Raw genomic sequence first — 25,231 nt, 5'->3', positions numbered from 1 at the left:
CTTATGTGAAAGGAGTGAAAAAATGAGGCAGCACCTCACATTCTCTTTTTGACTTAATTAAAGGACACAAATGAAGAAAAAAGAATCACAAAATTAAACTTCCTAAGCAGATCATGGTAGCGAAAATCCAAGCAAAGGATCCGGATCCTATGATTTGAAGACAATGTCTCAACTTAAAGTCCCTTGGATGATATTTTAACGAGGTGGCATATGCAACAAAGAAGTCAAGCAGATTGTGGCAAAGAAAATCCAAATAGAGGAGATCTAGATCCCTCATACAAATGGAAGCTTATCGAAAATCCAATATGTGACAGATGTGACAACATTTTATATGTTTATATTTAGGCCTATTATGAACTTTATTTATAACCAGTAAATAACGATCATGTTACATGTCAAACTAGTTGCTCACAAAAAGTTGGAATAAGGTAGTGCTGATAAAACAAAATACTACATTGAACAGAAAACTGAAAAGGATAAAAGGACACAGTGCACACCACGGAGGCTGTTCATTTACCTGAAACTATCCCTTACAAATGTTCCGGCATGACGTAATTTGACCAACCTTGTTTTCTTCCTATTTTAAAATTAAATATATTTTAAACAGTTATTATCTTTTTTGTTAAAAAAAAAAGTTTTAAGTTTAATGCTGGAAGAATAAAGCACTCACAATGCCTATGCAATTAGAAAAAATGTGTAAAATCTGCACTATCTACAACTTTTAATTTTATTGTCAATAAATAATAAGGATATACTGTATAGGAGTAAATTTGACATTTCCTATATGATCATTGACAAAAAGAATTTTCTTCACAGAAGATTCCATACTAACATTAACAAAATTTAGAATAGACCCAGTGGCGGCCGTTGACAAATCTAGGGCCATTAAACATGAATGCATGCCAAAAAAAACAAGATGAATATGCAACTTTCCTCACCTTACATATGCCGATCAAAACTTTCCTCTCTTTTTTTGGGATAACTCATTATGCCGATCATTGCAGTCATGCCATCTTTATTTTTCTTTTACTTTTCCGAGTCTTCTTGAAAGGTATAGTATGCAACAATCGCTTGAGAGGAAAGGTCTTCGCTTGATAAGGTGTCTTCCTTTTCGGTCTAGATTTCCCTGCATCATCTGACAGACATGTATAAGCCATGGATGGATAAGAAAATTTCAGAAGTAGTACAAAGATATAACAAAAAGTTGGGGTGGAAGATATAGTAGGTGAAACTGATGTATATTGATTAAGAATTTTGGAAAAAGTCATTTGATAGATAGCTAAAGAGATAAAATCACCCTGAAGATTCATTGAGTAAAGAAACCTCTAACAGTGAACCCTCTTCTGCTATAGTCAAGCACTGAGTTTGAATCTTGTAATGCACAATTTATGGTTTTCGTCAGCTTCTCAGGAACACATTCTCTATATGGTGGCGGTGACATACTGGAACCGTAGACAGTACATAAACACACAAGTCCTTAAGGCCAACCAACCCAAACATGAAGGACCAGGAGGACAGGCAATAGTTATATGTTTCCAAAGTTTATGTTTAAAGTCTGACTTCATAGCAAAGAAACCGATAACCAGGCAGATCGGAACACTAAATACCAATATATAATGAAAATGAAAAGAAAAAGGTTGCGCTGAAGACGTGCATACTGAAAGAAGCTGTACCTGGTATGGATTGAATTAAGGCTGGATCGTTCATTTCAGTATCAACTTTCCCATGTTCTTCCCCTTCCATTGTCACCTCTGCTGAGGAATGAGTTGCAACTGAATAATCACCAATTATTGTCATACCACCATTGGACTGCAGAACAGGAACTTGATTTGCAAGTATAATTGCATCATCCCCAGATTCCCTAAATTGTTCATTCTCTGAAGTGGGCAATGATGATGAATTCAACAACAAAGACTTTTCTTCTTTACATTCCACATCTACCACTGTTAAAATTTCGTCCATCACATCACTTTGGGTATCAGAACCTTTAACACACTTAGCCTCTTCATTATGAGGAGCAGGAATATCTGTATCCTGATAATTAGTGGAAATTTCAACTTCAGAATTAGCATTACAAGCAGCATCTAACCCAATCTCTAATGTGTGAAATGTTAAATTATCATTAGCTGGCACAACATTCAATTCGCGATTAGTCACACACTTCTGTGGTTGAAAATCATGAATTTCTGTTGTAATCAAGTCAAAATTACCATCTGTACCATCTGGATTCTTTGGTTTGGCTTCTGTGGTTATTGTAGGAGCTTCAATTTCCATAGCATCAATAAAAGCTTTGGTAGTATCAGAAGATGAATATGATTTCTGAGGATTTTGACAGTCAAACATTTGTTGCTCCAACAGACTATCACTCAGAGAAGTTTGACCTGATTGAGGAAAACATAGCCTGTCAGGCTGTTCTGGCACCTCAGCAGTCACGACTGATTGCTCAATTGCCTCAGAAGCAGAAACAATGCTTTTACAAGTACGCATTGATTGGGACGCAACCACACCAGATCCAGATATCACATCCTTGACTTGAAATCCAAGTGATGGCATGCTGTCAATGACTGAAGCAAAATCAATGGCTTTTGTAGTCTTGGATACTTTATTAATGGAGGTAGTGAAAGACTTGGCCAAATCGTCTAATAGAATGTCGCCATCCCCACTAGAGATGGGATCCCATTTAAACGAGTCAATAGACCAAGGTTTGTTCGTGTCAATTTCTTGACCTGATGATACAACTTCGACTCTTATGGCTTCCTTGAAAAAGTGTTTCTTTCTCATAGCATTAGATATTATAGTCCTGCAAGACATTAATGAAAAAAATTTGGGATGAATCAAACATCAAATCTTCAAGACTGACATTTATGAAAACTATCATACCTGCAATTTCTTGAAATAGCCATTTTAGCTCGCTCCATTGAGAGACCAAGCAATGACATTAAGTTGGCAACATCATATGGCCCCCTAAATTCATTTGCGGTTGGGGCAGCACTTGAAACTATTATATTCCTTCCTCGAGTCCAATCTACCAGTAACTGAAGAACAATGCGGGAGATGATGAGTCACTGTATCTATTAGAAGCTAATTAAAACACAAACAATTAAACTACAACTATGTTACAATGAAGAGTCTTCCCGGGCTGTACACACACACACGTGCGCTTGTGTATATATGTATCACAGACCTAGGAACTACACCTTGCACTATATTCAAACCATTTCTCATGTCTTAGAATCAAAGCATACTCAATCCTCATTCATTTCCAAGAAAAAATACCTTTCAGAATTCAAACAAACAAGGACATTATCCATGCATTCCTTAGCACTGATTAAAAAAAATGCAAAACTTCATTACAAGGATCAGTTTAAATTATGAAAATAACTGAAACGTTGTCACGCAGCTAGAGTTATGAATGCTCTTGAAGGACGCTAAAAGATAATAACAGACTTCATAGAGAATTGTAGCTTATTATTATTATTCTGGTTGCGCATTGGCATACTTCTACAAGATAAGCAACCAACATACAAGTCCAGTAGTAAATTTGTAAAGTAGTGGCTGAACAGGGAGGCGCATGTAATGCCATGTTCTGACCCTACAACATTGTGTATTGGAAAGTAAAATTCACTATATCACAATGTTCTTGTAAAATTTAATTTTAACCCATGTCATAATATCTTTGGGAAAGAAATTAAAAACCACCATTGCCTACTGCTTCAGCTATTTGGGACCCTTCTGATTAATATCCAATTAACTTTACAAATCCTCACCTTAGCATTGGTTATTATTTGCTTTCTCGCTTGATCATCGGCAATGATATTAGCATATGTGATCTCGAAAAACACTCCACGCTGCATAGCCAATAAAATTAAATTCTTACCATCTAATTAAATAAATTGAAATAAGGAAGCAAACAAAATCTCTGAGATCAAACCTCAATTGCAGCTTTAACCATAGGCATCTTCAAACGAAAAGGTAACTTGTCCGAGAAATCAATCGCAATTATATCTACCTACGCCAAAACAAAAACAAATAAAAAAACAATCAAAACGAAATGCTTACATTCTTCCTGAATTATGCGAGCAACCAAACACAATTTCACAAAAGAATTACAGATTCTAAAAATAATAATAAAATAAAAACAAAAACAAAACAAACAAAAAGATGAACGAACCTCCAATTTTTCACAGGCGAGTTCGAAGGCGGACTGATTCAAGGGCTTGACAGCGACCAAATCGTAGGTTTTCAAAATGGGATTACCGGAATTGAGGGCCTGGGACTGGGCCGGGGTCTCGGTGCAGACAGTGAGGCGCGTGTACTGGCGGAAAGGGGAGGCGCGTGGGAGGCCGAGGAGGTCGCGGTGGAAGTTAACGTTGGAGAGGAGGAGAGGAGAGTGTTTGAGGAAGGAAGCGATGGTGAGGAGGGGGATCGAGCAACGGTCGCGATCGGACATCACGCCCTTGATCATACGGTTGTAGGCGACGCCGGAGTAGCCTAGCTCCAAGGCCTTAGTCACGAGCTTTGCACGTGTTATTGACGACCGGTCGGGTGGCGAGGGATCTGTGTAGGGTATGCTGAGGTCGAAGAACTTTGGGATTATACAAGGTAGTGACGGTGAGAAATTATTTTTCGGAGGTTTAGGGTTTAAGGGATGAATTAGAAGGAGTTGGAAGTCTTTTCTCTTTTCATTTTTTCTTCTTACCGGAGGAAAGGAATACAGAAAATAATAATAATAAAATGCTCTTCCTTTTTTCTTCTTCTTTCTTTTTTCCCAATAATTTACCCAAATGAATGAACTAGTAAGTTCAGATTTAGACAAAATTTACTCAGAAAAAAAAAAAAAAAATATATATATATATATATCCTGATTCTTCATGGTGGAGTGGAGACGTGAAAAATTCTTAAATGAGATCTATGTATCAAAGAGAGTCTATAATTTTAAAAAAAAATATTGGAATTAAGAAAAATCAATTGACCTATTAGCTTAGTTGGTTAGACCGTCGTGCTAATAACGCGAAGGTCGCAAGTTGTTGAATGTTGTGTGTATTTGGAAATTTTTCAACAACAAATTAATTAATTAAAACCCACTAAACAAAGTTTAAGGATTGGTAATCACAAGAAATAAAGTTTACGAAATGCCCGTTCTTTTAAGAATAAGCTACTAAAAAGGCACATTTGAGGGACTCTTCTTCTCCCCCCCCAACCCAAAACCAGCTCCAGATCTGCAAATCTCCTTAGTTCTAGGGGAATCCTTCGGTTAATAATATGGGCTTCTCTCTTCCTTCCCTTTTCCCTCCCAACTTTTGTCGGGTTTTGTCTGCTCCTTGCTTTTGCAAGGTTTTGTTTCTTCCCTTTTTCTTGATTGTTTGTATACTAGTCTATTGGGGCTGGTTATTGGATGATCTTGTTAGATCTACTACTTTTGTGGTAGACCTCATGTAGATCTCTCTCTATTGGAGGTGGAGTTGCTGAATTTGGTGGATCTACTCTTATTGTGCTTGGGGATCAAAGGGGATTAGGAGATACGATGATATTCTTTGGAATGTCCTGGTGGAAGTTGCGCGGTTATGCCCTCCACTCTTTAAGTTTTTCCTGTCCCATGAAGTTTGAGAGATTGTTCTCTGTCTTGATCTTATTTAAGCACTAGTTGCTGCAGAATTAGGATCCTCCTCATCTGTAACTCCTTGTTAGTTGGGTTTCAAGTTGTGTATTTGTTTTCTAACTATCTTATAATACTTGTGCTTAGTTGGTGTTGTTGTTACAGTCTCTGTATTGCAAGAACCTCCTTCCGGGGCTGTGTTCTTACTATTGTATCCTGGGTTTGTGCCCTGTTCTTCAAATGAATTTCTACTGTTTTGCAAAAAAAAAAAAAGGCACATTTGAGATACTAAAAGTGTGAAGATTTTTGGAATTGCGATAAGTGTCCCATCTATAGATTGCTTGATGTGAACTATGCATGACAAAAGAGATTTTTGAATTTAATTTCGGCCAAAAGAGATGTCATTTCATGATTTATATTGAACATGAATTTGTTTTTCATTGTAATTTATGTCATTTACAAAATTTAACATACATAAATTCAAAATATTGAAATTATTAATTGACAAAAATTTAAACGATAATGTAGACCAAGAAATTTTGGTGCAATAAATTTCATTAGACAAGAAAATAATTAGGATTCTGTGGATTAAATCGTGGGCCCCGTAATTCGTCCATGTGGCGTGTGACTCATCAAAATCGGATTAGTTGTCAAAAAATGACACATGGCGACATCTGACGGAGTGCATCAAATGGTTCAAGATGAAGACAAGATTAAAGGAAAGAATCTTCTATGATTGACTTTGATTTAAATCAAATATTAATTAGGTCAATCAATTGAAGATAATCTGGTTAAATTGCCAGATTATGAGAATTGATTTAAATCAAATTAAAATCCCACAAAACAAGGTTTTAAATAGGGAAAGTTATTTAGGTCAAGCATCCTACAATAGCTTATAAATAGGAGGCCTCAGGACGAAAGAAGGGGTCAGAGAGGAAAAACCTAGCACTCAGAAGAAACAGAAAACTCTCTGCATTCTTCATCCTACTTTGGAAGAGCCGCAAAGCACAACAAATACGTGCCGGTTCTTTCACCATAGAAAAATCCCAAACACCAAACAAGCTTCATGCTACCCGTTTGATCAAGATCAAGTCTCTACGACCCTTGTATCAAACACAAATTTTCTTTAAACACTTTGGAGATCGAATCAGAGGATTCAATATAGAGATTGTAACCCTAAATTTCATTAATACAATATTATTTTGTACACGTGTCCTTGTCTCATTTGTCGCAGAAAATTCGTGTTTACAAATTTGGCACGCCCAGTAGGACAATCTCTGCCTCTCATCTCTTTCTCTGGTTCCAAAATCAATCAACACACCAAAAACGATGGCTTCCAAGAAGATTCAATCCGTTCCCGTGACGAGAGGTAAAAGCGTGAGCTCCTCCTTCTCAAGCGGAGATTCTGCTGGGGTCGTCACCCGGAGCAAAGCCAATGCGATATCCGCAACTCAACATGTTACTTCCATACCGACTCAAGCTAAGGCGAAAGATGTTCACCGAAGGTGCGAACCGGTTATCAATTTGGCCTCATTGGGGCAAAAGAAGAATACCTCTCGGGCGGATAAGAGAAACTCTCGGAGTGAAGGGAGGAGTTTTTCGGGTTCGAAGAATTCGAGAGAACGCTCACTCTCGCCTGTTTTAGACGCTGACTTGAGCACAGGCTTATACCATGGATCCCCACTTGACGATCAACAGAAGAAGCTTACCTCGGCATCCGTAGGTGAGTCTTATTCTATGGCTATGCAGGTCATGGTAACGAGAGCTATGTCTATTGAAGAACAGCTGGCCCATATGACCGAAGCGATCACCAAACTGACTAAAATGGTCGAGGAGAAAGATGCGCAGATTGCTTCTCTCATCAACAACAAGTGGGAAGTGCATCAGGATAAAGAGCCTAGTCAAGACGCACACAAGAAAGGACCACATCATGAGGCTGAATCCAGCGAGAAAGGATTGGGTCATGAAACAGAGTAGGGTGAGAAGTCGCACGGAAAAGTTGACGCCGCCTCAGTGGGTTCTTTGTCGGTCCAACAACTTCAGGACATGATCGCAGACACCATCAGGGTTCAATACGGAGCACCTTCCCGAGACACACTCATGTATTCTAAGCCATACACCAGGAGGATAGACAACTTGCGGATGCCAACAGGATATCAACCTCCCAAATTCCAACAGTTCGATGGAAAGGGCAACCCAAAACAGCATGTTGCACACTTCGTCGAAACATGCAATAATTCCGGGACAGAGGGTGACCACCTGTGGAACAATTTGTTCATTCCTTGAAAAGAAATGCATTTGATTGGTATATAGACTTGGAGTCCGATTCCCTTGACAGTTGGGATCAGATGGAGCGAGAATTCTTGAACAGATTCTATAGCACTCGTCGCACTGTGAGTATGATGGAACTCACAAATACCAAGCAATGGAAAGATGAACCTGTCGTCGATTACATCAATCGATGACGCTCGTTAAGCCTGGATTGCAAAGATAGGCTTTTGGAGTTATCAGCGATTGAGATGTGCATTCAAGGAATGCATTGGGGGTTACTTTACATTCTACAAGGAATTAAACCCCGCATGTTTGAGGAGCTAGCCACTCGTGCCCATGATATGGAGTTGAGTATAGCTAGTCACGGAGGAAAGCATGAGCTCGTCATGGAGCAAAGAAAGGAGAAAGTCTTTGGACAAAAGACAGATAAGCTTGTCAAGAAGCCTACCAAGGAAGCAATGACAATAAACACCGTCCCCGTCAAAATCTCCACCCGAGACAAGAAGAAAGAAGTCAAAAGGATGGAGCCATCTCGAGAAGTGGATAGACGTCGACGCACTTTGAAGGAGTTAGAGGAAAAAACATACCCCTTCCCTAACTCCGATGTCGCAGGTATGCTTGAGGACTTGCTTGAAAAGAAGGTGATCAAATTGCCGGAATGTAAGCGGCCTGAAAAGATAAACCGAGTCAACAAACCTAAGTTTTACATATACCACCGAATTGTCAGCCATCCAGTAGAGAAGTGCTTCGTGTTGAAGGAGCTAATTACGAACTTGGCTAGGCAAGGAAGGATTGAGTTGAACGTTGACGAAATCACAGATGCGAACGTTGCCACAATTGTGTTTGGATCCTTCAATCCGGTGCCGCTACCCACATTGTCGAAAAGATTGGAATTCCAATCAACAAAGGGCATACACCAGGTGACTGATCAATGTACAGAAGAAGTGGCGGGCAAACCGAACAATCAAGGTGGTGATGGCTTCGTTGGTGACTCATCTTTCGATGACAATGAAGGATAGACGCTCGTTACCCGGGGAAAACCTCGTATGAAGCGCAAACCTCAACGACAAAATACTCAACCAAAGAGGGAGAGGCAAAAAAAGGAGTTCGCATAAATGCTCTAAAACCAAAACCAGAATAATGGTGAAGAGAGATTCTGGCCAAGAAAGTGGACCACTAATCCAAGAACCACGAATTCCAATTACGCTAGAAGAATACTTTCCTAAAGTGTTCTCCGTAAGAGGACCAATGGAGTCTGTTCATATAACAACTTGCTATCAAGTAGATGACGAATATGTCTCAGAAGGAAGATCTGAAACTCATGAAGAGCGAAAGGTCCTGACACAGGTAGAAGATTCACCATCGCACTTCAATATTGAGGAAGCGGTGGAATTTCCTGAAGCAGTACGCATAGCATTGGTAAAGACGTTGATGGATCTCAATATTCATCCAAATCAAATAAGAGAGGCAAAAAAATTAGAGCCTGAGTCTCAAGACCGTGCTATCTGTTGTGCGACATGTGCTTCCATCACATTCACCAATGAAGATCTTTTGTTAGGCTCCAAACCACACAACCGTTCGCTTTTCGTGTCCGAGTATGTGCGAGAACAGAAACTTAGTCGCATGCTCGTGGATGGAGGTTCAGCAGTAAACATAATGCCTAAATCCACAATGATAAAGTTAGGCATCACCGTGGACGAATTGTCTCGAAGTCATCTCATGATTCAAGGCTTCAATCAAGGAGGGCAAAGAGCCATGGGCATGATCAGAATTGAGCTCGTGATAGGTGACTTAAAGTCAAACACCCTATTTCACGTGATTGATGCTAAGACTTCCTACAATCTTTTCTTAGGAAGGCCGTGGGTACATGAAAATGGAATAGTGCCTTCAACTTTACATCAATGTTTCAAATTTTACAGAGGTGGAGTAAAGAAAATCCTAGGTGGTGTCAAACCATTTACCGAAGCCGAATCCTATTTTGCTGACGCCAAGTTCTACGTCGATGAAGACGTGGCATCTAAAGTTTTTCCCGTTGAAGTTCACTCAACTGGCCAGGCCATACCAGGAAAAGATGAGCAGTCAAAGTGCCTTTCCACTGAAGAAAATGGTGATAACAAGCTAAAAAGCACTGCCTTCTGACAAATGGGATCACCACCGATAGATTCACAGAAGGTATATATTCCTGTTCTTCGTTATGTCTCATCATCCCGAAGGAAGGAAGGTCAATCCCCATTTGGAGAAGAAGTGAAACCAAGGAAGTTAGGGAAAAGTGACATGAAGTTCTTAAAGGAGTCTACAACCATGCCTTTACCCAAGTTGAGCAATTCAGATGTGTTGAAATCTTCAGTACCAGGGTTCGTCAGACCATTACAAGATGCAACAAGACGTGAATATCTTCCGGTCAAAAGAACTAAAGAAGGTTTTGATCCTAATGCTTATAAGCTCATGTTAAAAGCAAGTTATAACTTCGGCTTGTCGTCCTCGCTGGGAAAGCTCAATCCAGATGTCACAGGAGAAAGGACACATGGCCTTAGCGAAACCCAAAAGAAGTTGAAGGAGTAGGGTTACACAATCGACTCAGCTAGAACAGGCCTAGGTTTTACTCCTGTCGCACCTGTTAAGATCTCTGCTAGAAGAAAAGAAAAGAAGGCAGAAGCTCAACACATTAGTGTCAAAGTGGTTGAGGAGGAAGAAGAACCAAAGGCTATTAAGAGAGCCTCAGTGTTCGACCGTTTAGCCAAGCCCACTCAGCGGACCCCAGCTTTTAGCCGCATCAAAGAATCGACATCACGACCTTCTGTATTCAAGAGGATATCTGGACATAAGAATCAAAGGGGAATTTATTCAGCTCCGCGGATATCAGCACTAGAAAGACTCGGAGTTCCAAGCCAACCGTCTGAAGAGAAAAGCCAGCGAGAGTTGGAAAGTGGAGTTCATCCGGAGCCTGATCCCGTCACGTATGAAACGTCTCTCAACACTAGACGTAACTTCAGGTGACCAACTCAAAGTGAAACGACGAACAATCATACAAACTAGGAAAGCTTTGAGTCAACAAAATGAAAGTGACGATGAAGAAGTAGAGATTCTAGCCGTTCATCACGTTACGATTAAAGAGCTCGATGAAGAGGAACCTTTCGAGGATGAGGTTCATAACGCTCCTGCTGCATTAGAAGATGGGGGCCAAGCGACTGTTGATGAATTAAAAGAGCTCAACTTGGGCACAAATGAAGACCCAAGACCTATCTTCATCAGTGCACTTTTGAATCCTAGTGAAGAGGAATCATATCATCAGCTGTTGCTTGAGTATAAAGATGTCTTTGCTTGGACGTATAAAGAGATGTCAGGCCTCGATCCGAAAGTTGCGGTTCACCACCTTGCAGTCAAACCTGAAACGCGTCCAATCGAACAAACTCAACGTCGTTTTCGTCCAGAGCTCTTAAGTCAAATCGAAGCCGAAGTTGACAAGTTGATCGCCGCCAGATTTATTAGGGAGGTGAAATACCCGACGTGGATAGCGAACATTGTTCCAGTGAAGAAGAAAATCACTGGACAAATTCGTATTTGTATTGACTTCCGATACTTAAACGAGGCCTGCTCGAAGGATGACTTTTCATTGCCCATAATTGAGCTCATGGTCGATGCAACCACAAGTCATGAAACCTTATCTTTCATGGATGGTTCATCTGGATACAATCAAATAAGAATGTCGCTAGAGGACGAAGAACTCACAGCCTTCCACACTCCAAAAGGAATTTACTGTTACAAGGTGATGTCATTTGGCCTCAAGAATGCAGGTGCGACCTATCAACGTGCAATGCAAAAGATCTTTGGTGACATGCTTCACAAGAATGTCGAGTGCTACGTTGATGACTTGGTGATCAAGTCAAAAAGAAGAGAAGATCACTTGAAAGATTTGAGAACAGTGTTTAACAGATTGCGGAAGTACCAACTCAAGATGAACCCTTTGAAGTGTGCTTTCGGTGTCACGTCAGGTAAATTCCTTGGTTTCATCGTTAAACATCTAGGCATCGAAGTAGATCAGACTAAGATTAAAGCCATCTGAGATATGCCCGAGCCAAGAAATTTACGTGAGTTGAAAAGTTTACAAGGATGCCTCGCGTTTATTCGGCGATTCATCTCAAACTTAGCAGGGAGGTGTTAGCCATTCAGTCGCCTTATGAAAAAGGATGTCCCATTTGTTTGGGATGAAGCTTATCACAATGCCTTTAAAAGCATAAAGAAGTACCTATCGAGTTCACCGCTGTTAGGAGCTCCTATTCCAGGCAAACAACTCAAATTGTACATTGCGGCTCTAGAAAGGTCAATTGGAGCCCTTTTAGCGCAAGAGAATGAGTCACACAAAGAGCAAGCACTCTACTATCTAAGCCGAACGCTTACTGGTCCCGAACTAAACTACACGCCTATAGAAAAGATGTGTCTTGCACTTGTTTTTGCTATCCAAAAGTTAAGGCACTACATGCAAGCATTCATGGTCCATCTAATTGCACGAGCTGACCCAATGAGGTACGTTATGTCAAAACCAGTCTTGACTGGGCATTTGGCCAAGTGGGCATTACTTCTCAATCAGTATGAAATCATCTACACTCTAGCAAAGGCGGTTAAGGGGCAAGGTGTTGCAGACTTCCTAGCCGATCATCCAATTCCAGCAGACTGGGAAATTTCAGATGACTTACCCGACGAATAAGTCTTCTTCGCTGACGTTTCTCCTGCTTGGATGATGTTCTTTGATGGATCGGCTTGTAAAGACGGGGCGGGGGCTGGCGTAGTCTTCGTATCACCCGAGAGACGTATTGCCCTATTCATTCTCCTTAAGTAAACTTTGCTCGAACAACGTTGCAGAATACCAAGCTTTGATCATGGGCTTACAAATGGCCGTGGAGATGAAGATATCGAGCTTAGAAGTATATGGTGACTCCATGTTAGTGATCAACCAACTGTTGACTCACTACGAAGTTAGAAAGGATGATCTAATTCCATACCACCAATTAGCCACGCAATTACTAGAAAGGTTTGACTTCATGACGCTGGAGCATGTGCCAAATTGGCATTGACAAAAGATGAAGCAATAAGTCTTCCAGTTTGCCAACGTTGGGTCGTTCCATTAACGCTTGGGAATCGCAAGAAGGAGTCAACGTTATTTCGGTACTGTCCATTGACGTTGACGACTGGAGACAACCTTTAATTGATGATCTTGAGCATGGGAAACTGCCAGATGATTCAAGACATCGATCAGAGGTACGACGTCAGGCACCTCGATTCATTTATTACAAAGAAATTCTCTACCGTTGTTCATTTAAAGGCGTATTTCTAAGATGCTTGGACGAAGAAGATGCATTCAAAGCAATGGAGGAGGCTCACTCAGGAATTTGTGGAGCACATCAATTAGGGCCAAAGCTACATTTCCAAATAAAGAGGATGGGCTACTATTGGCCGACTATGGTCAAGGATTGCATGGATTATGTGAAGAAATGCCAAGCATGTCAATTCTATGCCAACTTTATCCATCAACCGCCGGAGCCGCTACATCCTACAATTACTTCATGGCCATTTGATACGTGGGGTCTTGATGTGGTGGGACCAATAGCACCTAAATCTTCCGACGGTTATTCTTACATCCTTGCAGCCACAGACTACTTCTCAAAATGGGTGGAAGCTGTGCCTCTAAAGGAAGTAAAGAAAGAAAATGTAGTGAGCTTTATCAAGGTAAACATCATTAATCGATATGGTATGCCACGCTACATCATCACAGATAATGGCAAGCCATTCTAGAATCGGTTGATGGATAAATTGTGTAAAGACTTTGGTTTCAAACAACACAACTCTTCCATGTACAATGCACCAGCCAACGGTCTTGCGGAAACGTTCAACAAAACTCTTTGCAGCATGTTGAAGAAAGTTGTTGGAAGAACCAAGAAAGATTGGCATGAAAAGATAAATAAAGCGTTGTGGGCTTATAGGACGACATACCGGACGCCTACTCAGGCCACACCATACTCACTCGTATATGGCGTGGAAACAGTCTTGCCTCTAGAAAGTCAACTGCCATCATTGAGGATGGCCATACAAGAGGGATTGACTGATGAAGAGAATGCGAAGCTACGTCTCCAAGAGTTAGAAGCACCAGACTCGAAGCGCAACAATGCTTAGAGTGTTATCAAGTCCGGCTTTCGAATGCTTTTAACAAGAAAGTACGCCCCAGATCTTTTCAGGTGGAAGATCTCGTCCTCGCATTACGTAGACCTATCATCACAACACACAAAACTGGAAGCAAGTTTACTTCAAAATGGGATGGGCCCTACGTAGTACAAGAAGTATACACAAGTGGCGCTTACAAGATTATAGAGGAGGATGGTTTAAGAATTCGCCCTATCAACGGAAAATTCTTGAAACGATACTATGCATGAAGTGACCACCAGCTCCTGGCCCACATGAGCCTAAACTGAGTACGGCAACCAAAAAAAAAAAGTGGCTCGTTGGATTGAAAACCCGAAAGGGCGGTCTAAGCAAAAAATTAGAGCGCAAGAAAGTCCGTTGAACTGAAAACCCGAAAGGGCGGTTCAAGCAAAAGTTAGGACACAAAAAAAAAATATTCCCTTGAATTACGTGATGACTTGATCCCTTTTCATCGAGGGTACGTAGGCAGCTTGGACAAATAATTCCAAGTTCAGTCACATCAAAATAAAAAACAAAGGGTTTCCTCCATCAATCAGAACCATTCGAAAAATAATGAAATAAGAAAATACTTTTATTTCATCATGAAAGTTAATTAGTAAACATCAACACTTTGACAAGTTCAAAGAGAAATATAATAAAGCAAAGAAAGTTTACAACAACAGAATTTGCTATTCCCAAGACAAATCCTTGAGGCCGTTACGCAGTCTCTCAAAGGAAACTCGTAATGTATCTAAAGTATCAGCATCTGCAACTGATAGTACAGGAGCTTCTTCAACCGCAGTCTTATCCTCTCTCAAGCGGGTGACTTCACCATGATGATAAGAAAGTTGTGCATCACTCTCTGAAAGTGATTCGTTTAGTTGACGCAATCTTAACTCCAATTGTTCTTGTTCCCTCTTCAACTCCTCCATACACGTATTGGCAGATTGAATAGACTTAAGTATAGAAGACTGATGAACTTCTTCAGCTTGTTGCAAAGCCAAGGCAATAGAAAGTGAAGAGTCAACTGCAGCTAAACGATCGCTCTGAGCCTCGGGAGATAGCTTTTAGGAGTAAGTAGAGTGTGCAGAATGATAGTCAACTGCAGTCACCATAAGAGCATCGATCATAGCTCGTAAAGATGATATATTCGCCCCTACATTGTTAAGAGTAGTCATCAACTTGCCAAACTCATCTTTGAATGAGGGAAGCCTTTCCAATGAAGCCTTCAAGATTATGCTTCTTACTTGGTTTCCTAAAACGGAGATTACTTTGCGAAGGGTTTTGTCTGCAACACCTAATTTGGGCTCCCCACATGACATTTCAGAAGTGGATGCATAATTAATAGGCTTTAATAAATATTGTTGTGCAAGCGAACCTACATTGACCGACGAGTAATGGTTAAGCAAATAGAATCAAAGATTTCTAAATACGGAGCGTGATAAAGATTGGCATTGTACCTCTTAGGCTAACACCTGAATCACTTATCGGGCGCAAAGCATCATATTCCTCTTTGATAGGCAAATGATTAAATGGTACAAGCTCAGACACAGTAGGGACATGATGCACTACTTCAACCTAAAATATATATATAATTAATTAATTAATATATATGTATAGAAAAGGGGAAGCTCAAGGCGAAATAAAATACATACCTCATTCATTAGAACCGGTTGTGAAACAGCGGGCACATCATAAAAAAATGTGTCATCAAGTGGGTATGCCGCGTCCAAATCACAATAAAGAGATCCGACACTTGTCTTCTTATGCCTAAAGTTGACTTCATTGTCTTCATTGCTACTTATATGCCCTCGCTTCAAATTACGAATTCGTCGACCGAGGGGAATGAAATCTTCTTGAGAATCTGCTACACTTTCTGTTTCTCCTTTATCATTAGGGACTCGAGTTAGAGGAACATCAACTGGAGGTGGGTGTTGAACTCGAGGTGCGGGAGTAGTAGAACTACCTTCAACTTCTGGATGAACTTAGAGCGCTCTACCACGGGTGAGTTTATCATGAACTAAAACTTCATTGCCATGAGACTTAAGAGATTTCGGCTGAGAAAGCGACGACGATTTGCCTACAGTTGAGATTGTCTTTGATTTCGTCAATTCAAAGCGATGCACCTTCGACCACCAAATAACATAATCGGATGTAATCTCAAACTCCTTAATATTGTCCTTAGTAGGTAGGGTTATTGTAGATGCACTGCCAATCTTCAAGCATGATTTTCAATGTGAGTACACTGATAGCACAGTCCCATTCCGGACGTCATCTTTAAGTTCTCTTGGCACATGTTGTACATAACAAAATTGTCTACTGAACCGGTGCGGGCTATAAGGTTGGATGACTCGGTAATTTTCCTGTCGTAGAGAAACGAATCCCGAACGAAGACATATCAAATACTCAAAGTCTTCTTTAGAAATATGATCTTCATCAGTCAGTTGTTTGCATTCTGAAAACACCCTTGCTAGACGACTCATTTTCACTTTACCACAAGTCCGGAACAAAGCTCGAGCTGTCGAATCTTCAAAAAATTTCACCGAAAGTCTTCCTGAGAACCTTGCCATGATGGGAATGGACTTCTCGGGAGATGATGTAAAATGTGTGTCGAAGTATTCACCCAACCACCCATACACATAATGGAAAGGTAGAATAATTGTGCAATTTCCTGGATCATCTGCACTAGAAATATCATTCAACCCCTTGTAAATGCTAGCCAATACTGGAACTGCTAGGCTAAATGATACATCGTGCGCCATTCGACTAGCAACTTTGAAAACCCCTGGTCTGATCAAAGTTACGTCGTCTTTGGGAAATACAAATTTGCACAACCAGCAAGCAAGGAATGCAGCCAAGAAGGATCTATCCATGTCTTCATCAGCTATACCCAAATCTTCAAAAACCCCTTCCTCTTCCTCAGTGCGTTTCAGTGCCGCCGCAATGATACCAGAAGGATCAGAGTCTTCCTTTGGCTTTTGTGACTTGTTCCGTACAGTTTTCCTTAAAGACTTTTTATACCTGAATGGCCCTCGATACCAGTACTTTATCCAAGCAGTCATTCTCACTCCAGATTTTCCTTTGGAGTCTCGTAAAATTTTGTAGTACGCTAAGAACAAGTAGCGACAAATATGTGGGATATAAGACAAGCCTTTATGGTTCTTCCTGTTGAGACTCTCAGTGGTTGGAATAACCTCATCATAAAATCGACCTGTAATAGGGAGACCGTCGATTTCATGAAGATCCCAAAGGGAAATAGACATTTCTCCTTGCGATGTATGAAGAGTATTTGTCGCAGGACACCAGTACTCGCAGAAGGCTCAAATGACTGGAGCGTGTCGATCATAGCTAAATAATGAGGCAAACACTGCATTATATAGACCGACGCTCTTAAGAACCTGGGTATTTCTATTTAGCACATCTTCAAGCCATTCTCAGTAATACTCGGTAAATGTAGATTCACCAGCCGTCGGAAGAACAGAACCCCAATTCACTGCCTCATTATGGATTCGATAGCTAAGAAGTTCGAACGCCCCTAATGAATCAGTCTCTATATGATGCGAGGACTTTAACAGTAAAACAGTGGAGTGAAGGTCCCTATCTGTATATTTGGATTTTTTGAAGCTACTAAGTTGACAAAACACCTCTTGAGACCAAGACGGAATGTGAAGATAATTGTCCACCTCAGATACTTCCGAAGCTAGGAGAAGCGCACCTACAAGCAATGTGGTACTTCGTCCCGGCTATCACTTTCATCCTTAAGAATAGTAACGGTGCCCTTCTTGAAACACGTGAAGAAGGTCATCTGTATAAGATGAGCGACATGAAAAAATATTCAGTATTGGGCTAGTGACTTCATACTTAAAAATAAATAAAAAATTATAAAAAAAATTATAAAAATTAAAAATTAAAAAGGCTTACTTGTACGAGTTTGAAGAGCCGGATAAAGGTGGAATGTCTCGAGAAACAAACTTCACTTATCTTCCCCTACGTAAAGCCTAAGTGCTTGAGCGGGTTATCACCAGTCGGAGAGATGGATCAAACCCAAGCGGTATAGGACGTCTACGTACTTCACTCATCCTCCACTTACGTAAAGCTTTAGCACTTGAGCGGGTTATCACCAAGTCAGAGAGATAGATCAAACCCAAGCGGTATATGACGTCTACGTTCTTCACTCGTCCTCCACTTACGTAAAGCCTAAGCGCTTTAGCGGGTTATCACCAAGTCGAAGAGATGGATCAAACCCAAGCGGTATATGACGTCTACGTTCTTCATTCGTCCTCCACTTACGTAAAGCCTAAGCGCTTGAGCGGGTTATCACCAAGTCGGAGAGATGGATCAAACCCAAGCGGTATAGGACGTCCACGTTCTTCACTTTCTCTCAAAGTACCTATTGTAAAAAATATATATATGTATAAATATCATCATATAAAATACATAAAAAAAATAAAAAATAAAAAAATTGAAAGAGTAATAGAAGTGCAGCAAAAAAAAAACTGAATTCGGGGCAGCCCAATATGCCCACTTTTCCAACCCAGCCAACATGAAGGCGCAGCAGATGCTCCAGCGCAAGCCCAACACCAGCTCTAGCCAGCACGCAGCCCAGCTTCTCTTCTTGCGCAGCCACCAAGGCCCAGCTCCTCTCCTAGCTCGAGCCCACCTCGCACACCAAGGCCAGCACCTCCCTCCGAGCCCACCTTGCGTGCCAGGCCTGGCGCCTCCCTTGGAGCCCATATCGCGCCTGCCTCCAGTACTAGCCCAGCGTCTTCTTTTCCTAGCTCGAGCTCACATCACAAACAAGGCCTAACGTTTTCTTGCCTTCACCTTGAGCCCAGCGTAGGTGGACTCGAACCTACCAGTCCTTCCAAGCCTCCAGCCATACCGACCAGGCCCTAACACACACCTCCAGGCATGTTCCAGCCCTTCCACCTTCCAATCTTGCTTCCACAACAACCCAAAAAAAAAAAAAAAAGCTGATGCAAGAACAGGATGAAGCAAAGAATGGTTTCAATCTTACCAACTAGTTTCTTCACAGACCAAGAGGCGAATTCTTGTGGTTGTGCAAATAAAAAAAACACACAAAACAAAAAAAGAAAAAGAAAAGAAACGTCAGTTTTCTTCTTCTCCTCCAAACAGCCGCAAGCAAGCACATACATATATGAGAGATGAATCAAAAATGCCAAGTCTCACCACATTGGTTATTGAAAATTCAAAATGGTGTGAGCCTCAGATTCGTGGACCTTCTTGCTGATGAGAGAAGTTCTTGTTGATCTATTTAGTTAATCTAAATACCCATGTGTACAGCGTAATTTAAAGAAGCCAAAAGCCATCAAAGCTCCCAATGGTGCTAGGGTTTCTTGTTCCTAATTTAGGAAAATATTGGCCAACGTGGGAAGTAAAAGGCCAACGTTGGAGTTTCATTGGATATTATTAAGTTTCATATTATTCTTCCAAAAAAAAAAAAAAAAAAAAGAAGGGGAAACCAACGGGGGAAGTAAAAAGTCAACGTTGGAAATAGGTTTCAATATTGGATATTCTTAATGATATCTCTCCACAAAAAAAAAAAAGAGTAACTTTCAAAACTCCATGTTGGAAGCAATCCAAATTATTGGAAAGACATGAAGAAGTAACACTTCAAGCTGTACTTCCTACATGTGACAAAGCACATATCTACAATGCATCATGAAGTGGGGGCAATTTGTAGACAAAGAAATTTTGGTGCAATAAATTCTATTGGACAAGAAAATAATTAAGGTTCGGTGGATTAAATCGTGGGCCTCGTAATTCGTCCATGTGGCGTGTGACTCATCAAAATCGGATTAGTTGTCAAAAAATGACACATGGCGACATCCGACGGAGTGCATCAAACGGTTCAAGATGAAGACAAGATTAAAGGAAAGAATCTTCTGTGATTGACTTTGATTTAAATCAAATAATAATCAGGTCAATCAATTGAAGATAATCTGGTTAAAATTGCCAGATTATGGGAATTGATTTAAATCAAATCAAAATCCCACAAAACAAGGTTTTAAATAGGGAAAGTTATTTAGGTCAAGCATCCTACAATAGCTTATAAATAGGAGGCCTCAAGACGAAAGAAGGGGTCAGAGAGGAAAAACCTAGCACTCAGAAGAAACAGAAAACTCTTTGCATTCTTCACCCTAATTTGGAAGAGCCACCAAGCACAACAAATACGTGCCGGTTCCTTCACCATAGAAAAATCCCAAACACCAAACAAGCTTCGTGCTACCCGTTTGATCAAGATCAAGTCTCTACGACCCTTGTATCCAACACAAATTTTCTTTAAACACTTTGGAGATCGAATCAGAGGATTCAATACAGAGATTGTAACCCTAAATTTCATTAATACAATATTATTTTGTACACGTGTCCTTGTCTCATTTGTCGCAGGAAATTCGTGTTTATAGATAAATATCTAAATTCCGTTGAGTGATTGATTTTATGGTGGAACCTCAATTTCCTTCATGGTTTGGGGTTTAAGGGATGAATCAGAAGGTGTTGGAAGTCTTTTCTCTTTTCATTTTTTCTTCTTTAACCATCTCCAACCAGTGGTGGGCAAAGTCTGGATTGGATCGATTTCACCTCAAAATCACAGCCGAACTCATTATAATATGACGGTTTGGTTTTATTCAATTTAGATACAAGTTATAAAGGAAATCGAAATAAACCAAACCAATTTAAGACGGTTTGGCCCTAAGCCTAATTCTCATTCTTTTTGCATTTTTTCAACATTGTTAGCCAATTTTAACCAATAAATTCACAACTTGCTTCATACATGAATCATTTTCTAGAGTACGAAACCATCATAAAGCTCAAAATGTCATAAAACTTCATATTTCACTAACTAATATAGCTCAATTCAAATATTCATATATAGCTATTAACTAATTAGAGTATTGCATATGAAAAATAAAATATTTTAAATATACGTATAAATGGTCCAGTTTGGTTTAAGCCGATTTACAAAGCTCAAAATCAAACCAAACTAAACTATATACGGTTCGGTTCGGTTTTTAAACTGTTTGACTTTTTCTTGATCAAAACCAAACCAGACTAAACTAAACCGATAATTATAATTTGGTTCAGCCAGTTTCATCTGTTCGGTTGGTTTGATTGACATGACCCGACCCAAATTATACTTTGGAATCCGATTTGAACCATGTGCGTGTCTGACACATGGCGAATGCCGGGCACAAATGACCAAATTGCCCTCCTACTAGAAACCAATTTTTCTATCAGTTAGACTTTTGCCGAAAATTCGGCAGAGTCTCCCCTGTAATTTGCTTGTTTCCCAAAAGTGTTCACTTTTCAACAAATATTTATATATCCCAATCATTCAGCATGCATTAAATTATATCCACGCAATCAAGCATCATATCATTCTGGCCTCAGGCCTCAACAAATCAAATAAATCATTCTGCTAATAAAATTCGACTCTGAATCTTAGAACATCCCCAGAACAATGTCATTGTTAGGTTTCAAAATAACTTAACTGAACTACTTTTCAATCACTTGACCTCGCGACTGCACCTAGAATTCTAGGTTGCCTACGTACCCTTAACAAGGGATCAAGCCACATGTAGTTCTTCTCCTTTAATAATGTAATTGAATATCTCATTCATTCATCATATTGCCATGTGTTTTGCAAATCAAACTGAATTCTCTTGTGCACGATGTACACAATCATATTCACAACTCTAAAACAGTACTTTGCAACTTCCCAATACTCGTAACAGTCATATACTGATTATAGATAAGCCATACATTGAACTCCCTCTATTTTAGTTTAAGAACATCTCAAAACTGAAATTCTCTCCACCTAGGTGTACTCCCATTCCTGATCCGTCAATTCCATCCTCGCAGGCCTCGGAGACACCAAATTTACTCAAGCCGCAATCCTCGCAGGCCTCGGAGATATCAAGTTTACCCGAGCCGCAATCCTCGCAGGCCTCAGGGGACTATTGGTCAGCCTGAGCTGCATTCCTAGCACCACACAATTCAGGTGTCCCCGAAACACGTGGGGCATTATTTATAACTGATACTGTTTCAAAGCAACTAGGGGGTACCCTTGTGATAGGTTTGAAAAACCATATCCCAAACTTATATCAATACTTTCTCTTTATTTTACAATCCATTTCCCAACCTTTTTATCATCTTTCTGATAAATTGATTGTCAGCTATACTTAAAATATATATGCACAATTTAGCAATCTATAAATAACTATATGTACTCAATCCGTAACATGACTCAGATAACTCATTCTCAGTCAGGACTCATTTACATGGTCATTTTAACACTTCTCAAAGGATATAACTGTCTCGGAAGACTCACGGTCAATCGAGGGGTCAAACCGCCTAAATTGTTCTTCCTTTTTTCTTCTTTCTTTTTTCTCAATAATTACCCAAATGAATGAACTAGTAAGTTCAGATTTAGACAAAATTTACTCAGAAAAAAAAATAAAAAAAAAAGATTCTTCATGGTGGAATGGAGACATGAAAAATTCTTAAATGAGATCTATGTATCAAAGAGAGTCTATAATTTTATTTTTATTTTTTTAAATTGAAATTAGGAAAAATCAATTGGCTTATTAGCTTAGTTGGTTAGGGCATCGTGCTAATAACCCGAAGATTGCAAGTTCGAGACCTGCATGGGCCACTAATAGCATGTTTGTTGGTTTAAATTTCTTAAAACTTTCTAAACTTGCTTCAACAATTTTTTAATGATTTGTTTTCTATTTCTTTTTAAAAGTTTGGATTCTATTTCAAAAATTTATCATCAATCCAGTTAGGAGTAAGACTGAATTTTAATTTTTTTTTCTTTTAAATGAACTGGATATACATATATATTGTAAGTGGAATTCTATGAACAAATAAAAAACAACAAAGAATTAAACTTTAACACTGGTGAATTAGTTGATGAGTACGAATGTGAGGAAGTCGAACCTTCGGTATACAAATTTTTATGACATGAAGAGCTTGATACACTGATCAAGTTATTGAATGTTGTGGACTATCATAAAATCACCCCTCAAATCCTAGTCACTCTTTTCCTCTTTGAGTCCTAAAGAAAAATTCCATAGAGGAGGGAGGAGGAAGAAGCGTCATTCCCCACCCTCTCTTCTCGTCTTTTCCTTTTAGATTAGTGAATAAGTCCACTGAGGTGTTTTGAATTCAAAGCCCCTTGTGGCAGTTTCTTCTAAACCATGGTTAGATTGAAGTTCCCTATCACCCATTTTAGTCTATATTCTCAATCAAATCCTACTCCCAAAGCTCCTTAATATCGCTCTCATGTTCTCTAAATTTAATTCTACATCGTTTTTGACGGAAGTTGCTATAAATCACCCAATTGTTCTTTGGCAATGTTGTTGTTTTCGTTTATTTGTTCGCTCTTATGCGCAAGTAGATCGCTGGAAATCATAATTTCCTCATATCTATTATGGATGTAGTGGTGGGTGTGGCTGTGACGGCGCTTCTTTAGTGATGGTGGTAGGGTTCGTTTAGGCTCATGAGTTTTTTTAATTTATGGTTTTGCTTATGTTGGGTTGTGGGCTTTTGTTTGGACTTATGGCTAATTGTGGTGATGTGGGCTAGTAGTTTTAGTGCGGGTTTTATCCGCATTAGTTTTGCTTTTAACATGTTAGTTTATTGTCCCTTGGGATTGATATTTTATATGTCTTGTTGATGTCTTTGATTGTACCATTGAAGTCTATCTAATGAAGTTTCTATTTGATTATTAAAAATAATGGATAAATAAATAAAGTTGTTGAATGTTGTATGTATTTGGAAATTTTTCAACAATTTTTTTTAAAAAAAATTAAAACCAACTAAACAAAGTTGAAGGATTAGTAATCACAAAAAATAAAGTTTACGAAAGGCCCGATATTTCAAGAACAAACTACTAAAAAGGCACATTTGAGATACTGAAAGTGTGAATATTTTTGGAATTACGATAAGCGTCCCATCTATAGATTGCTTGATGTGAATTGTGCATGTCTAAGTTTAATTTCCATACCCGAAAAAAAAAAAAAGAGATGCCATTTCACAATTTTTATTGATCAGGAATTTGTTTTTCACTATAATTTATGCCATTTACAAAAATTTGACATGCATAAATTCAAAACACTGAAATTATTAATTTTCAAAATTTTAAACAATAAAGATCTAAATTCCACCATTTAATAATTCAAAGCAATTTTCAATTCCTTCGTCCAAACAAATGGACAGGTTTAATCATTTCGGCTAGAAAGATTGAAGCTACTCTCTCTTACTTTATTTTAGTTTCCATTTTTTCGTTGGTTTTCGTGCTGGTCCTGGGTTTTCTAAAGCCCAGGGCAAATTTTCTCAAATAAAAATTAAACACTAAAATTAAAAAATATATATTTATTAACTAATTAATTTTATTAAAAATATAAGAATTTTCAAAAGATACAGAAGAACACTTTGGTGCCTCATTAAAACCTTGTTTGGGGAAAACCCAATGGGACAAAACTCCAAATGAAAGAAAAAGAGTACCCTTCATTGTAAACATTGCATTCAAAAATAAAAACCACATATTTGAGTCTAACTGCTTCCTCCCCAATCTCCATAAGCATTTCTTGATTTGATCAATCTTCTTTTCATCATCCACAATGGATCAAGACTATCCCAAACTCGTGGAGCATAAATGTTCAAATCAAATCTTGTTACAGGACATTCATTTTCATGGCAAGGTTCATCAATATTTTCATTTTCATCCAGATCACCAACTTCTTCATTCATATTATTCTCATTTTTTGCTAATTCTTCCCATTGAATTGGTTGTTCACATTCATATGGTAAATCTTTATCTAAATTTTCAAGTGAAGCTTTGGTTTGTTTAACAAGATATTTATTCAAAAATCCTCTTAAACTTTGAGCAATCTCTTCTTCTTTTTTCTTTCTTTGAGATTTTCAGAAAGTTATTTATTAGGAAACTTTTTTTTTTATAATAAACACAACACAATTAAAAAAAAACTAGTTAACAAAGAATAATAAAACCTAGATTTTTTCTTCAACTTGAAACTTCTAATTATAAAGAACAAGAATCCCAACCAAGTTTCTGTTGAATCAAATAATAATAAAAAAGTTAATAAAGATATGTATTATCTTCCATAATGCCCCTACACCTTTCTCTTATTTCTCTCAGACCTA

The 25,231-nt window shown here is 39.1% G+C and overlaps 1 protein-coding gene and 1 non-coding gene across 2 annotated transcripts; one reads left to right on the top strand and one right to left on the bottom strand.

The window, feature by feature from the left end:
- Nucleotides 710-6,884, bottom strand: LOC18773930. Its single transcript, XM_007207869.2, has 7 exons — nt 6,846-6,884; nt 4,172-4,585; nt 3,932-4,009; nt 3,768-3,848; nt 2,881-3,035; nt 1,674-2,800; nt 710-1,135 (listed from the first exon to the last, which is right to left on the bottom strand). Exons 1-7 carry the CDS (start codon nt 6,882-6,884, stop codon nt 1,005-1,007), a joined length of 2,025 nt encoding a protein of 674 aa, XP_007207931.2. The 3' UTR covers nt 710-1,004.
- Nucleotides 22,645-22,718, top strand: TRNAI-AAU. Its single transcript has one exon. It is a non-coding gene; the product is annotated as a tRNA-Ile (tRNA).

Source organism: Prunus persica, chromosome G6 (assembly GCF_000346465.2).
Source record: "Prunus persica cultivar Lovell chromosome G6, Prunus_persica_NCBIv2, whole genome shotgun sequence".
In the NCBI taxonomy this organism is placed as follows: Eukaryota; Viridiplantae; Streptophyta; class Magnoliopsida; order Rosales; family Rosaceae; genus Prunus; species Prunus persica.
This window is presented reverse-complemented; position numbering and strand designations above follow the sequence as displayed.